Source organism: Helicoverpa zea, chromosome 6 (assembly GCF_022581195.2).
Source record: "Helicoverpa zea isolate HzStark_Cry1AcR chromosome 6, ilHelZeax1.1, whole genome shotgun sequence".
In the NCBI taxonomy this organism is placed as follows: Eukaryota; Metazoa; Arthropoda; class Insecta; order Lepidoptera; family Noctuidae; genus Helicoverpa; species Helicoverpa zea.
Genome location: NC_061457.1, coordinates 12,130,189 through 12,147,759, shown reverse-complemented (window position 1 = coordinate 12,147,759; position 17,571 = coordinate 12,130,189). Strand labels below are relative to the sequence as shown.

At 35.8% G+C, this 17,571-nt stretch overlaps 1 protein-coding gene across 1 annotated transcript in view; it reads left to right on the top strand.

The window, feature by feature from the left end:
• LOC124630890 (peroxisomal acyl-coenzyme A oxidase 3-like) overlaps window positions 1-17,571 on the top strand; it is a 44,505-nt gene that overhangs the window by 809 nt on the left and 26,125 nt on the right. The window contains exons 3-5 of the mRNA XM_047164929.1: window positions 14,218-14,379; window positions 15,463-15,621; window positions 17,289-17,436. Coding sequence (XP_047020885.1) covers window positions 14,218-14,379; window positions 15,463-15,621; window positions 17,289-17,436 — 469 coding nt within the window. The remainder of the gene's footprint in view (window positions 1-14,217; window positions 14,380-15,462; window positions 15,622-17,288; window positions 17,437-17,571) is intronic.

Genomic DNA, 17,571 nt, shown 5'->3' with positions numbered 1-17,571 from the left:
AATATTTATTTAGGAGAAAATTATAAATACATTTTCATGAAAGCACAATGACATGACACATAACAGACAAAACATTTTTATATATGCTTCTTTTTAAGTACTCCAAATTCAAATTGGTTAATAGGCCAGTACGCCGACAAGTAGTAATAATTGAAACTTTAACACGCCCCCTCAATTTTACTATACTAGCCCCAAGCCTGAAGTACACTTATAGTGTTTAATCGCGGGTAAAGCTTTAGTTAATACATCGGCTAACATCAAATCTGTCGGCAGATGCTTCAACTCTACAACATCACCCTTCAATACATCCCTAATAAAATGATACCTTATATCTATATGTTTGCTACGGGCATGGTAGCCGGTATCGTTTGCAATATATATCGCCCCCTGGTTGTCAGCATACATCGTAGTTTTTGATAAGTTTAACAGACCTATTTCTTTCAACAAACTACTGAGGTAAAGAACCTCTTTCATAGCTTCGCTAAGACTTATATACTCAGCCTCGGTTGAGGATGTAGCCACTGATCTTTGCTTTTGCGATCGCCATGAAATTGTAGCTCCTCCTAATATAAAAGCGTAACCAAAGTATGATTTCCGATCAATTAATGAGTTACCCCAATCAGCGTCTGAGTAACCCATTAACGACTTTCCTGTTTTTCTAAATGTTAATCGGTAGTCAATAGTCTTCTTTAGATATCGAAGAACTCGTTTAGCGGAAATCCAATGAGTATGATTTGGACAAGTTGCAAATTGAGCTAACTTTGAAACTGTATTAGCAATGTCAGGCCTTGTGGCAACACTCAAATACATCAATGTTCCTAAAAGTTCGCGATATGGCCACGGTTCCTTTTCCTTGTATTCTTCGTGACGCTTTGGAGCTGCAAAATTTAGTCCCACCTCAAAAGGTGTCGATACGGTTTTGCAGTCCGTCATTCCAAACTTCTTTAATGTGTCTTGGATATATTTACGCTGTGATAGACTTATTACACCGTTTTCCTTCACTATCTCTATACCCAAACAATATTTGGCTGGTCCAAAATCCTTTAACTCAAAATCATCAGCTAATTTCTTCTTAAATTCTTGTATCAAAGTAAGATCATCACAAGCAACTAAAATGTCATCAACATATATAACAACTATCAAAACTGTTCCATCCTTCCTCCGCTGATAATATAGACACGGTTCATTTTTGCTTGGTTTCAGATTCATTCGACGAAGTGTTTCATCTAATCTAATATACCACTGTCGTCCCGCTTGCTTTAAACCATACAATGAACGCTTTAAGAGACAGGCATCTCCTCCAGCTTGAAGATCCACTAACATTTTATTAGCACGCTTTCCAATTTCTGAGCCCTCTCCCTCTCTCTGAATCAGCGTATGAAGGTTTTCTTCTAACATCTTCGGTATCTGCATATATACCTTTTCGTCGATTTTGCCGTTTAAATAAGCAGTATTGATATCTAGTTGATGGACTTCTAAATTCAATTCTACCGCTAGTGCCATTAAAAGTCTGATAGTTTCAAGTCTCGCTACTGGGGCATAAGTTTGGTGATAATCTACACCATAACGTTGACTATAACCCCTTGCTACTAGACGAGCTTTCTTCTTTGTTGTCATATCGACATTCAGTTTAGTTGTCAAGATATAGCGACAGCCCACAATCTCTCGATCTTTTGGTTTCTTAACAATATCCCAGGTTTCGTTCTTCACTAAACTTTTGATCTCAGATAAAATTGCTTCTTGCCATTTTTCACTCTCATCGCTTGATAAAGCCTGTTCAAGTGATATTTCAGCCATCGCTGAGAAAAACTCTTCATCATCTACATTTTGATTAATATCACCCTGTATACCTTCTACAGGTTCCACTGAGTCCGGGTGCATTTCTTCATGCTGTTCAGTTTCTTGTTCTTGAACTTCTACCATATTATATACTTTTCTTGGGCGACCACGTTCTCCTTTTACAAGTTTCGGTCTTCCAGCGGCTCTTTTCAGGATAACTTGTTGTGTATTATTTCCCTCATTAGCTGGCTCGACCTCTGAATGTACATCACCAGGACAACTATCTCCATTGCCGTGACAATCAATCTCAGGGGCACAACGTACAACATCCGTATGAATTCTTTCATTGGATTGATCACCAGCGCCTGTCAATGTCTCATGCGTGACAGGTAAATAAGTATAGAATTCAGTAGTAACTGGACTTTTCGCATTTGAATGTGTATCTTCAACTTCCAGTTCAACCTTCTGATGAAACTGTTTTGGTTCCTCTTTGGGAACAAATTTAACATCACGAGCTTCAACGACTTTATGTTCACCTGGTATCCAAATTCGGTATCCTTTCGTACATCTCGGATACCCGACAAAAACCCCCTCCTTAGCACGAGCATCGAATTTGTCTTTCGTTGGTGTCTTGTCTAAAATATATGCTTTTGCTCCAAAACTTCTTATGTTGGATAAGTCGACTTTAATTCCAGTCCATTTTTCAAATGGAATACCACCATTTAGACTACTCGTTGGACAACGATTGCGTATATAGCACGCAGTCAAAACAGCATCCGCCCAAAATCCTACGGACAAACCAGAAGATAATAACATGCATCTAGCCATTTCAAGTAAAGTTCTGTTCATTCGTTCACTGACTCCGTTCATTTGAGGTGATCGCGAAATACTCAGCCTTCTTTGAATGCCTTCTTGATTTAAAAATTCATCAAATTCACGACTGCAGTATTCACCGCCGTTGTCAGATTGAAGGAATTTAATTTTCTTTCCTGTGAGTCTTTCAGCATGACTTTTGTATAGCTTAAATGCGCTAAACACTGCACTTTTCTTTCCAAGTAAATATACTTCACACCAACGGGTACTGTCGTCAATAAAAGTTACAAAATATTTCGCTCCGCCAATTGACTGTGTTTTTAAAGGACCTACTATATCGGAATGAACAATACGTAATAATTCATTACATGGACCACCTGATCTCGAAAAAGGTAACGAACTCATTTTTCCCTTAGCACAAACATCACAATTCGATATTTTACGTAAATCTGCCTCCTTAGTATTATATCCGCAATGGTTCAACAACTTTAAGAGATCTTTACCATTTAAGTGACCTATGCGACTATGCCACTCTACTATGTCGATTGGATCAGCAATAAAATATGCTTGTTCATCCAATCTCTTAAAAACGTAAAGATTTCCTACACGTTCGGCTGTCATTACAGTATTTCCGTTTGACGAATTAATACAGGCCCTATCTTTATGAAATTGAACTTCATACCCATTGTCTGCAATCCTCGCTACAGATAATAAATTACTACGAAGATCTGGTACATACAGGGTATTCTTCAAAATAAGCCTCCTGCCTGATGCTGACAACCTTACGTCACCTTTGCCCTTTACATCCGTCGACAGATTTGATGCTAAGTTCAGCTTATCCTGTAAAATACAAAAATTATCTGTAAATTTATATAAATCGTTACATAAATGCGATGTACAGCCACTATCAAGGATCCAGTCATTCTTTTTAATTTGTAAATTATTAGAAAAGTTTGTACAATTAAAAAGAATATCAAAAATACTGTCCTCCTTGTTGTATTCTGTTGCACATCTCGCGCCATCATTTTTTTGATTCATTTTACATTCTGAATATTTATGTCCAACTTCATGACACTTATAACATTTATATATAAATTTACTCTTTGTATTTTGTTCTTTACGGTTCGAGTTCTTTTTATTCTTCGCATACATGGCTCCTTCAATACTTTTCATTTCAGTACAAGTCGAGCTATATGCCTTCTCCAAGATCTTAATCTTTAGTACCTCTATGTTTGGTAGTTCGTCTCTGCTCTCCATAGAACATCTAAAATTTTCGTAACTCTCTGGCAAGCTATACAGTAATAAGATAGACATCAAGTCTTCGTGTATTTCTACACCCATATCACTTAACATATTCGCAGCTTCGAAGAAATTATTCAGGTGACTCTGTACGTCATCTCCTTCCTTCATGCGGCTCAACGTTAACTTCTTTAACAGACTTGCCTTTCTTACGGGACCTTTAGATGCATACGTTTTCTCCAATTTTCTCCATATCTCGTGCGACGTTTCACACCCTCTTATGTGTTTAAGCTCACTTGGACACATTGCCATTATCAAATCAGCCTTTGCCATATCGTCTTTATCAGACCATGCGCACGACTCCACTTCTGAGTCCGGCTTAGGTATAGTTCCATTTACGTATTTCCATACCTGATTTCTCGTGAGCAACGCCTGCACCTGAACCTTCCAGGTTTCATAATTTGTACCATTTAAATTCTCAATTTTCGATGTAAACGTCGTCTGGGCCATAACCTATTGGTGGGAGCTTCTTCCCACCCCAGAGAGTAACACACAATAGAATCCACAATAATATTTATTTAGGAGAAAATTATAAATACATTTTCATGAAAGCACAATGACATGACACATAACAGACAAAACATTTTTATATATGCTTCTTTTTAAGTACTCCAAATTCAAATTGGTTAATAGGCCAGTACGCCGACAAGTAGTAATAATTGAAACTTTAACATAGAATTTAATGTAAAAAGGAATACAAATAAGAATTAATTTTAGTCAGTAATAATTCTTGATATACTTTGGTTTAGTTGTATTCAAGATTTCCATAAATGTCTGAAATAGATATCTTATGCAAATACAATAGTTTTATCACATTGTTGAAGGCCAAGCCTGATGTTTGGGACATGTTTCACATATTGAGACGATCACAACATACCCGTAGAATATTAACTACCACATATTCTAACATAACACATAGTTAATTCAAAATTAACTTATCAATCTAAAAATAAATTCTACTGCTTTCGTGTGGTTTACTGTATGCATAAATGGTCAAATAAATAAATAAATGGATTTCTAAGTGGTCTTCCTCCCTAATATTTATTTAGAACTAGCTTTCGCCCGCGGCTTCGCTCCCGTCAACTGACTTCTCCACTTTACCCTATTTTTTTTTTCATAAGAACCTTCTCCTGACAATAACAAACACAGAAAAAAAAAAGAATTAGCCAAATTGGTCCAGGCGTTGTTGAGTTATGCGCTTACCAACACATTTTGCGATTCATTTTTATATTATAGATTGTTGCCACATAGTGGCGGTGTCAGCATTTCTTATTTTTTTCTCCATTTTGCTCTTGTAATCTTTGACGTTACTCTCGGACACCTGGCTCTCCCTCATACCTATGCATGTCAATTGGCTTTACTGACTTAACTGAACTTTTGAATCTGTACCATTTATACCAAAATAAACAATAATACCCAAATAAATGGTACTGGTAATGGTTATTACATATTTGCAATGTAAAAATTGCTAATTTGTGTAGTTAGTTATATATTTTTTGCCAGTATTAAAAATTTCGTAAAAATACTGTTCAGACAAAATATACTTTTATTATAATAACATCATTTATATGACAAGTATCATGCAAATATCATGACATGTACCTCAATCTTAAAACAAAAGAACTTAAAATTATATTATTTTGACCATTTTTCTTTTAATCTTATTTATGAAAGAAATATTTATTTTATGTTAAGAGGATTTCTTCCAGTACTTATAATTTTAAAATACATTGTGAATAAATTAAAACAATGCAAGAGTAAGAAGTATCTAAGTCTGACCATGTTATATCAAAAGACTTATAAATGTCAATGGTGAGTTAAAGAACTATAGTTGCCTCAAAGATTAATCAGAATAATTGATGGGGCTCCCAAAGGCTAAAAGGAGGGAGGATCAAACATTTGGAAATCGAAATTCCAGTTGGAATGGGTAATTGGAATACCAATTGGAATGGGCAAAGAAAATCCCAGTTAGAATAGGTAATTTAAATCTCGATTATAATGGAAAATTGGAATTCCAATTCATTGGTATGGGTAATTGGAATTCCAATCACAAGTTCCAATAAGAATTTCAGTGTCCAAATGTTTGGTCCTCCCTCCTTCCTTTAGCCTTTAGTGGCCCCATGAATATTCTGATTAATTTCTTTGAGGCGTATATAGTTCCGTAACTCACCATTGACATTTAGAGGTATAAGCACAAATCACTGTAATAGTTACTACGGTATAAGCCTTTTGATACAAGATGGTCAGACTTAGACAACAACAAATCCCGTCAAGTAGGAGTGCTTCTTGACACTCACACACTCAAAAGCCTGTAAGATCAAACCAAATAAAAATAGTGTATTTAACTGTAATATGTATCAAACCTACATTAGATCTACATGCTATTCCAAATCCACTAAATATACTACAAGAAGAAAAATCATAATAATTTAAGTTACAAATAATTAATAATTTAAGCACATACATTATGGGCATACAAATGGGCAAAGCAAGCACATATGTTTCTTTTAATTTTCAGGAACAAAGCTAAGGTACTTCTATCTTCCCATCCCTTCCTACTTGTTATCAGACTCACAATAATTACGCTACGTTCAAAAGAGCATTGTAGTTGTAGAACATGCTAAGGTCCCGTTTATCACGTCTAGTTTTTGTGAATTAGTGCAGTCATTGAAGCGAAAAATACGGTCTAACCTCCGATTTTTTTTACTGTGAACCGATTTGCATGAAATTTTGGAATTAGGTTCATCCTACCCTTAACTTCAAAAGTGAATATGATTTGAACTCCGCCACCCCCCCTGGGGGTGGTTGCCACCCCTTCTTTGGGGTGAATATTTTTTTTGCAAAATAACCTCGGATATCGATAGAAGACCTAATTTTAAGCATAAGTTGTCTTTAAAGTTTAAAAAAAATCCAATACTTTTCAAGTTATTGGCAATTGAAAATTCGCAATTTTTTCACGTTTTTCATCGGTTTTTTGCAAATATCTCCAAAAATATACGTTTTATCGAAAATGTATAAAGAACAAAATTGTAGCAGGTAAAACAACGAACAATTTGTTTTTTTTTATAAACTGTTCTAAGTGCAATATTAAGCTAGATATTAAAGATCAAAGCCGTTTTTAATTTTGTCTGAAATTTAATCGACGTAGTTTATGCCATCTATTATTTTAGTAAGTTGATCAATTTACGAGTTTTATTATTTTCCGGTTACATATAAACACATTACAATAGTTGTGACTCTTTATTATACTGCCTACTTTCACATTGCTCCAAATATTGATACTCCGAAGTTTTCAGTTACTAAGTAGAAAAAAATATGACAAGTTTTTGGACCGTAACTCCTTCAATTTTCATGCTATCACAATTTATAAAAAACCACTGTAAAAGTAATTAAGAGAGCTACAACATCCATCATTGCAATATATAGTAAAGAACTTTTTTCTAAAACGGTGAAGGGTTAAAGGGCTTAAGAGAGGCTGTGATTGCGCTGCCACGCGCTCTTTAAAAAATCATATCTCCGTCAATTTTTGTTCGACAGAAAAAACAAACAAACCTAATTGTTTGTCAGAAAAATACCTAATTTTTTTATCAGTACACTTTTATACGTATCTGTCGTAATTTTTGAGATATTATGAAAAACAAGTGGGTTTTTCTTTAATTTGAAATTTTGTTCTTTTCGTTAATCGCGACTTTTTTGAAAAATATCTGTCCTGAAGCAGCCAAACTGATACTATCTATCAAACTCTTCATAATAAAGTTAATCCTAGGCGGAATACGATTAATTTTAATTTTGGTGGAAATGGCACTTATGAAACCCATTGATTTAAAAGAAAAAATATAAGATGCTCCCCTTATTTGCAATACAGCTCACTTATTTTACGTGCAAAAGACTTTTAATAGTGCTCATCTTAAAGCTTATTTCAAGCACTACAAAACCCATTTTTATTAGAATTTATAAAATGCATCTACTCGCCGCTACATGGCATTGACCACAACGATTAAATTTCAGACAAAATAAAAAATGGCTTTGATCTTTAATATCTAGCTTAATATTGCACTTAGGACATTTTATAAAAAAACTAATTGTTCGTTGTTTTACCTGCTACAATTTTGTTCTTTATACATTTTCGATAAAACGTATATTTTTGGAGATATTTGCAAAAAACCGATGAAAAACGTGAAAAAATTGCGAATTTTCAATTGCCAATAACTTGAAAAGTATTGGATTTTTTTTTAAACTTTAAAGACAACTTTTGCTTAAAATTAGGTCTTCTATCGATATCCGAGGTTATTTTGCAAAAAAAATATTCACCCCAAAGAAGGGGTGGCAACCACCCCCAGGGGGGGTGGCGGAGTTCAAATCATATTCACTTTTAAGGTTAAGGGTAAGATGAACCTAATTCCAAAATTTCATGCAAATCGGTTCACAGTAAAAAAAATCGTAGCAATAATGCTTCAATGACTGCACTAAATAACTTTCCACAAAAACTGTATTTCAAATCTGGGGTACGAAACCTGATCTGTCAATGTTACAGTGTTGTTACCATTCATGTTTTTTAAACATACCCAAAGCTTTAAAAAAGATCATATCTTAAAAAAAACCGGCCAACTGCTAGTCGGACTCGCGCACGTAGGGTTCCGTACCATCCAAACTAATATTCTATATATATTTATGGATATCGAGCAAAAATGAGCAAAAAAATTACGTTTGTTGTATGGGAGCCCCCCAAAATATTTACTTTATTCTAGTTTTCAGTATTTGTTGTTATAGCCGCAATAGCAATACATCGTCTGTGAAAATTTCAACTCTCTAACTATCACGGTTTATAGCCTGGTGACAGACGGTCGGGCCGGACAGACAGAGAAGCGAAAACAATAGGGTCCAGTTTTACCCTTTGGGTACGGAACCCTAAAAAGATCATACATCTTAAAAAATATTGTGGCTGTCTTTTGTGACATCTGTCCGTCCTTTGGTTTAAAGCTCTGATTAATTTCTTTGTTAATTTACTATCATACAAAATAGGCTTATGTCAACACAAAATACACTTTATTGCCTTGCCTGATGTAATGTAAAAAAATAATTTAACAGTTAATTTCATATTAAGACTTGACCAAGGCCTTTGTTGAAATAACAAGTTTTTCTTCAAAATCGGTATGTAGGCTTTTCATGGCAGTTTGATGGCGATGAAGAAAAGCAAGGTCTTGTTAAGGTTCACGGTCCTGTTAATGCTCCCAAGAGTAAGGAAATTGCCTGAGTTCTTCATACGGCTTCCATTTTCATGGTACGCTGTACTCGGCTTTAAGCTCGAATTTCGATTCTGCTCTTTAATATCTAACATCCGAATATCACTTTGCTAAGTCTTCCAAAATACTTCATTTTAATTTACAACAGCAGAATTGAAACTTTTCCCCGCACTCAGAGACATTTAATGATTACTTAAGTCACTCCTTAGTGACAGATTCTCATAGAAAACCTGCACTAAGGAACGGCTTAAGTGACCATTTAATGTCTCTGAGTGTGTCCAAGACTTCAAAATAACCGTTGACATATTCCTCTACGTACGGGCTACGTACGTTACGTTAGGCGAAACAGTTACTCCAATATGACACGTCTCCATTTTGTCTATATCTGTCTCTGATTCATAGCTATGCATTGAATTACTCGACGGTCACTCGAGGAAACTTTGAGTATTCAATTGTTTATGAAGCCACTTATGATCGCAGTTACGTGGTAGTAACGATCTTATTTAAAGATGTTTTATGTTCAGCTGAGCGATGTCTTGATAAATAGCTAGGCTTAGAAAAGACCTTGAGTGTGTTGGTACTTCTAAACAAGATATTTGATAGGGACTGGTCACGTCTGCAGTGTGCAGACTTTTTAGTCGGCCGACATTTGGATCGGGCACTTGATAAGCACAGAAATGTATTGGAGGGGTACATAACAACGATTAGGTATTTGACTAGTATCAGTTCGACTAAAAACTTTTATTAAATTCACGATTTTCTTTAAAAATAATTCAACTATATCGTCAACTCTTTCGTCTACAGTGTGTCAGTCTTAGATTCGCAACATTAAAGAAGCAAAACCAACTAAAATAGAGATATTTTGATGACATATCTAAATTCGTGGTCGTCACAACCTAATATCTAAATTGATTGAATATAAATGAAAGATATAGATGGAATGTCTAGATCTATGGCAGATATCTGTCTACAATCGGATGATGACGGAATAAATCAGATGGAGATAGAAGGATTATTGTAATATCATTACTGGTCCTGTCCTTGGTGTGATTTCCTGTCAATCGTGTAAAAACGTGGCCATTTAGCATTAGCAAAACAATCAAACATACAGATTGACGAGAAATTGAATACTGAGCATCGTTAAAAGACGTCAGATGGTACCAAATGTCCCTTAAATCGGTTCAGCAGTTTTTCTGTGAAACCGCGACGAACAGACATACTTACAGATTTACCTATTTTCGCATTTTGAATAAGGTATTTGTTGACGAAAAGTTCACCTCTTACACATGACGTGGTCCACTGATATCAAAATCAATAAAGTCATGGTCTGCTGATAACAATGGGGATCCCCAGAGTTTACTCATAAACAAAACTATCCACAGAATTCTCCGCTTGCCCATATCAAACAGTGCCCGAAATGAATCATGTTGATTATTATTTTAATGACTAAGTATAAGTAATAACAAATAGTGCTAAAATGATGTATCATCTTCCATGTGTTGATAGTAAATAATAGTGTCTGGTAATACATAAAACAGAATATCATCTGACAAGCCCAAAAACGTGTTGTAAGCGTGATAATCAATTCAGAACAAGTCTAAGTCATAAGAGTTCGTAAAACAACGTTCGTAATACGGTATCCCTATTAACGACAAAACAAAATTTACCGTTTACAAAATAACCATGAAAATTCATGATACGATTAACAGTGCACCGTAAAGTTGTTTTATCAACGCATTAGTAGAATACCTCTAATCTTGCATGACCGAATACGTGATTAACCGCGGCCCTGAATATCATGAAATTGCCATTTTATTGGACAATTTTATTCGTATTAACGTTCAGTAATTAGTCGTTGAGTAGCTGTTTTCCCGCAGTTTCACCTGCGTTTCACTGCGCGTACCTTGATATAATATAGGCTTGTAACTTGGGCGAGAAGAGTGTGGCTTTCCAACAGTGAAAGAATTTTGCAAATCGGTTCAGTGGTTTCGGAGCCTTTAAGGTACAAACAAGTAAACAAACAAACAAAAAAGGTTTCCTCTTTACTGTATTGGTAATTTGGTATAGATTAGTAGAATACCTCTAATCTTGCATGATCGAACACGTGATTAATCTCAGCCCTGAATATCATGAAATTGCTATTCATTGGACAATTTTATTCGTACTAATTTCAGTAATTTATCGTTGATTGGTTTATGTAAAACTTTACGGGTTTCACGTTTAATTATACAGTTAGTGTGTTTGCAGATAATCGAAGCCATTAAACAAAGCTATGTCTATGTGCTCAGATTGCGTTAGATTTCACAGCCGACCAATGGGTTTTATGTCATGCTGTTCATTATTGTCTTATGCTGTTATTATTGTCTTATTCTCTCATTATTTATTTAATGTCATTTGAACATTCTTGGCAGTCATTGCATGCAGAAAGTCGAATACCAAGGTGCATTTAGTTGGGGAGGTCAGAAAGGCATTCGCTGTAACTCGGCTGCTCCAAGTTAGGCTGGACTGGAAACCAACCATAAATATTTGGTAAAAGGCTAGGCAGATGATTGACGAGGCTTGGAGGATATTCATAAGGAGGTCTTATTTATCATAGAAAGTATTGATCCTGATTTATCAATACTCCATACTACAAATGACATAAAACCATACTCTTCTTACAATTAAGTACAGTAGGTAATCTGATATATGTAAGTACTTAGAATAGCCTCTTCTTATAGTGATTGCAAGCCATAGAGATATAAGTTGTAAACTGATACGATAAGTAATCGATTTTCACACTACTCACGGTCGTATCGTATCGCTGTAATAGGGATTGTTTGTACTTAAATTGGATTAAAAGGCTAGGCGGTTGCGATTTTTTAAAGAGGATAAAGGTGCTTAAGTAGATATAAAACGGCCAATTCAGTGCCAGTATACTGAGCGTTTTTTACATAAGTGATAGGAATTACAAACTATAAGTATAGGTATAACTTTAAGTATAGGTCTTATAGTAATCGTGTTTCGGAAGGTACGAGAAACTGGTTGGTCCCACCTGGGCCGCGATTCTCCTAATTTTACTTAAGCGTCATACGATTCACGTTCGACTCGATTCGACTGAGATCCGATCCCGACTCGATTACGATTGAAGGGTATGTGGCATTCCGCTATTTTTTCTTTGAAATAAACGTTTTTATCCTTTTCTGTCATTCAATAATGAATCATTTTGTCTGCAAATGATTTACGATTGCAAAATGATTGTACAGCAAACTACCGTATGGACCAAAATCACCAAAATAGCAGACCAATCGCACACCAATCAAATGTCAATCGAATGCGATTGGTCTTTTATTAGTAGCAGAATGCCCGATATGGTTAAAACTGCTATTGCGATCATATTGCGATTCGATTTCTACTCGATTTAGACATTATTAACTTAGGAGAATCGGGCCCCAGGTGTCATTTGGACATCTTTGGCAATAGTTACGGGTAGTCAGAAGCCAGAAATTTTAACAACCATTCGTAGCAAGGGATATTGGGTTGCTCGGGGATCTGGGTTGAGGAGGCAGTCGCTCCTTGTAAAACACTGGTATTCAGATGCGTCCGGCTAGATTGGAAGCTGTAACGTTGTACGTTATATTTTTAAAATAATACTAGATTTTCTTACGACACCAACATATCTGGGAAAAGGTCTTAGGCGTCGTCCTAATTTGGAGCGATCGTACGATGGCACTTGCGAGGTTCAAATAGGACACTCTGATGAAATCTGTATGTTTGAACTCATCGCACGACGAGAACGCATCGTGTCATCGTACGATCGCTGTCAATTAGGACGACGCCTTAGATGAAAAACGCATCGCGCCATCGTACGATCGCTCCCAATTAGGACGACGCCTTATAATAATCCTATTATGAATCATACCAGCAAAGCAAGTGGATAAGATTTCTTAACACGATATCGATAGGGGATTATTGTAATACTAAACGGTCCTAATTGAGATTATATGGTTCGTATGAATGAAACCTTTCAAAACTTCGCTTTAAATGTTTCTTACTATCCTTAGTAATACTAAAATGTTTGTCTGGCGGGCTTTCTAGCCAAAGCTACCGAACCGGTTTAAATGAAACGTACACAAATAGTCTAAACCCTGAGACATGACACACGCTACTTTTATCCAAATGCAACAAAAATCATTTTAATTATGAAACTAGTAATTATTTTAACGATAAAATTTAGGCAACTAATAATTATTTTGTCAAAAAAAAAATACTGCGCTTTATCTAAAGTTGCCAAGTCGAAATGCACACGATTCATGTTAGTTACACATATTTATAATAAACTCTTGATATTTTATAGACAATGGCTAATTTATCCACTTGTTTAAATTTCACATTTAATATGTATCAAATATGGCAACGTAATCCGAGTCTCACGTGCAAGTTTTAACAATGGCTGATTAGATCGGTGCATGCCAATTGCCAATGTATTGATTATATTATCAAGGCAATTCAGCCATGCTATTTTGGTACACTTTAATAACGGGTCACATATGTGTAAATTATAGTTAAATGTAATATTTATCACATACATTTTAATGTTTAGATGCCTATCTGGGTTCTCTGCATGCAATAACGGTTCCATTCCACTAATTTTTTCATCAATTGAGTTTCGTTTTTACAAAGGTACTGTGTGTAACAATGGGGGAAATGACAGATTTGAACCTGTAGATGAACTGATATAGACCGATGATGGTGTAGACAGACTTTACATCCCAAAGGACCATCCAATTCTCACCCCTTTCAAGAGCTGAACTATTTTAGATTAATTCAGACAACAACTGATAGAGGCCTTTTTTTATGAGAAATCATCAAATGACTCCTACCGCTGTGGATTAGCAGCAGAGAGGGAGTGTCAGACTCTGACTAAAACCCATCATGTTCCTTCGTGTAGGCCTTTCATTTACCATGGCCGTAACTCTTCCGAACAATCCCGCAGCCCAACTAATGGATGCCTGTATTTTTTGACTTTTCTATTCTTGTCTTTATTATTTAAAAATATGTATACTTGTATAGGTATATACAACTTTGTTTTATATTGTTACAGTACAAAATATGGCAAACACTAGAGAAGGACCCCCTATTCGCCCACAGCGCCGTCTCACCGCCCGTGGAGGAACAAAAGCGCATCACCCAACTGCAGCTCAAGAGGATAAATGACTACAAGTTCCATACTAAGGAAATGGTCAACTCCAGTTATAGTCGAAGGGTAAGTCACTTTTTGACCTGGTCCAAAAAGAGTGTGTAACCTCTTGGCAAAAAAACTGTGCTGAAATTGGCTAGTTTTCTTTTTCTATCGAATGAGTTGCATGTTTAACTACCTAGCAAGTAAAAGTATCAAAGTCTTCTCATATAATTAATTTTCGGGAACTCGAGAACTTTATAATAATGGATATTTATGTTTTAAATGGTTTTACCACCAGAATAGAATAGTATGATTTATTTATCTGCCAGTTTAATCAGTTGATTTAAGCAGAGAAATACATATTTGATTAATTAGGGAAGAAAAGGTACATATTTTAATTATACCACGTCAAAAAGCTTTATACTGAATAGAAATTAGCATAATTTATGTGGTTATGAATGTACATGATGTAAAAACAATGCACTTGATCATTTAGATATATTTATTATTGTTAAATAATTATTGTTTATATGCTCTTCCAATTCTCTCATTGTTTGTAATTCCCGGACTTAGGTAGGTACATTAAGTATCCTGATAGCTTTTACAATGATGAGAATCCATTAATATTAATAACTTGAAAATAATCTTTAGTTACATCCCGTTCCATTTTCTTAGTATTCAATTCTGATTTCAGTAAATTTTGTGTTTAAAGAAGATGGTTAGGTATATTTAAATTTTAATGAAGCTAACGTGAAACTTTTTCATTATTTCAAAATCCGAAAAAATAAAACGTGATTTCATACTTTTACAAAGCGAGTACTTAACTACTCATTAATGTATGAAAGCGTATCCGTCTCACAGGAGACAGATTTTAATGTCCAGCTCGATGGTCTAGTGGTCGCAAGCGCCATTGCTGTGCTCGAGGCCCTGAGTTTGATTCCTGCGAACGGAAATCACACTGTGGGGTTCTTGAAACTTTCACAAAACAGCCAAGAGTATGAAACTTTGAAATATACACCTTTTGGGGGAGCACGTTTATTACATAGTAACAGCCGTTGTTCAAAAAATCACGCCAGAAGCCGCCAGACAGAATTGAGACAACTTTGACTCACTCGATAAGAAGATTTTAATGTAGGAGGGATAATAAATTGTTATTTTTTCCCACAGACACGCACAATAATGACGATTAATGAGGCGGTGCAGTCGTTAAACCCCAGCGTGTCAGTCAAGATGGCCATTGGCATATATTTGTTTTCAAATGCCTTGCTATCACTCGGCACTGAGAGGCATCATAAGTACTACGAAGCTACATTCGTAGACAGAGAGGTAAGGACACACAAAATACTATATTCTATCTTCTGTAGTCGATATTGAGCTCTATAACTTCAAATCGAAGGTCTAAAATCATCTGCGTGTTCACAGATAATAGTTGCATACATTGTCGAAACTAAAGGTCAAACCTACGCTAGCAGCCTACAGGTTAGATATGTGTAGGCATTGTAAATCTATGATGGTCATGAAAACAATAGAGACGATTTAGTTGTACCTACTTAAAATCGAATTATTACCAAACGTTTGCTGTCTAGTTTTTCCCATTTCCTCATAATGTAGATAATGATAATGATGATACCTAGTATATTTATTACAGGACTTATAGTTCAATACATGCTGACCACATAACAAAGCTATCTTAATTAGTTGAAACTGAATCTGAAAAAAAAAAAACCTAAAACGATCAAAAACAATGATAAACACTCACAAATTCCGCCCATTTTTATAGAGCAACATTATAAAAATAAACGAGTTTGCACAACAACATAATATGTAATAATAATTAGGTATTGTTACATAACTTCCGAGGTCAATGTTTCTAGAACAGATAAATCAGATAGCGGACAGCGGTCTCGGTCACAATTTGGACCGTGTATAGAACAAAATGACGTAATTTTCATATGAACAGAAAAAAATACGATTTTAAATGGACCAGTACGAAATTGCTCACCTCACATAGTGTAATCGCTCTGTTGGCCATAGGCCATAGTAAGTAACATGCAATTGGTGGATCAGACAGTCCGAAAGAGTCGGGAGTTTTTCGCTCCGTCCATACCTTTTTTATGGAAAATCATCAAATGACCCTCCTCCCGTACCGTGAGTGTTGCGTGAAGGGAGTGTCAGACTCTTACTGCTTAAAACCCATCATGTTCCTTCTGAACCCCTTTATGTACGAGGGCCGCGGTATGTCTTTCGAACAATTCCGCAAACCCGACACACTTTGGCTTCGGTGGGCGCCACTAGCTACACCCATTCCTGGAACAAAAATTTTTCCATCCAAAAATGCATTCATAGACGTCCTCACATCTCCAGCTTAAAGTCACATACTAAATCACTGCTGTGGCTTTGACTATTACTTTTTTCTCACATTGTGGTTAAATAAGTAGTTAATGATAAACTTTCGATCATTGACCCTGACCGTCATAAAACAACGAGGCCACGGTCAGTGCTCAACAGATGTGAAACTAATCAGCCTGTGAATAGATTTTACTGGAATATTTTCATCAGTTTCAATATACATTTTAATTATAACACGCTATGAGGATAGATTTGGCAATCTTTCCTGTGTGTAAAACGTAAACATTTGCCGTATATTTTCTATAATTTAAATTAAGATGATTGTATATAAAAGTTTGTTTAAGATGAGTCCATTAGTAATTTAAAAAAAACTGACTATACATCAGCAAATGATTGAATGTGTAGGCATTATGTATTATCTTCAACGAGACGATGAAATGAAGTTGATATAGACGTTGTCTTGGCTGGTTGGTAATTATCACAAATCCGCTCTCCCGCGGTGAGTGGTGGGGTTGGAATGTCAGATACTATTGAATAAAACCTACCCGCGTCTTGAAGCCTTTTGTTTTTCATGACTTCGTTAACTTTTTCTGACATCTCAAAAGTTACACAATCACCATTCAAATATACTTCGTTCCCAACAGAGGCTGGCCAGCTTCGCGCTAACAGAGATCGCGCACGGCTCCGACGCGCGACTCATGCGCACGACAGCGACGTACGACCCGCAACACAAGCAGTTCGTCATCCACACCCCTGACTTCGAAGCCGCTAAATGCTGGGTTGGTAATCTAGGTAAAACTTGTGTGATATACTTTCATTTACTATATGTTGTGTGTACATCGTTTTGAGGAGCTAGGAGGTCAGATAAGAAAGTTCCAGATTGAGTAGGAGATTGGGTATTTCGGCTAAAATGTAAATGTTGGATTT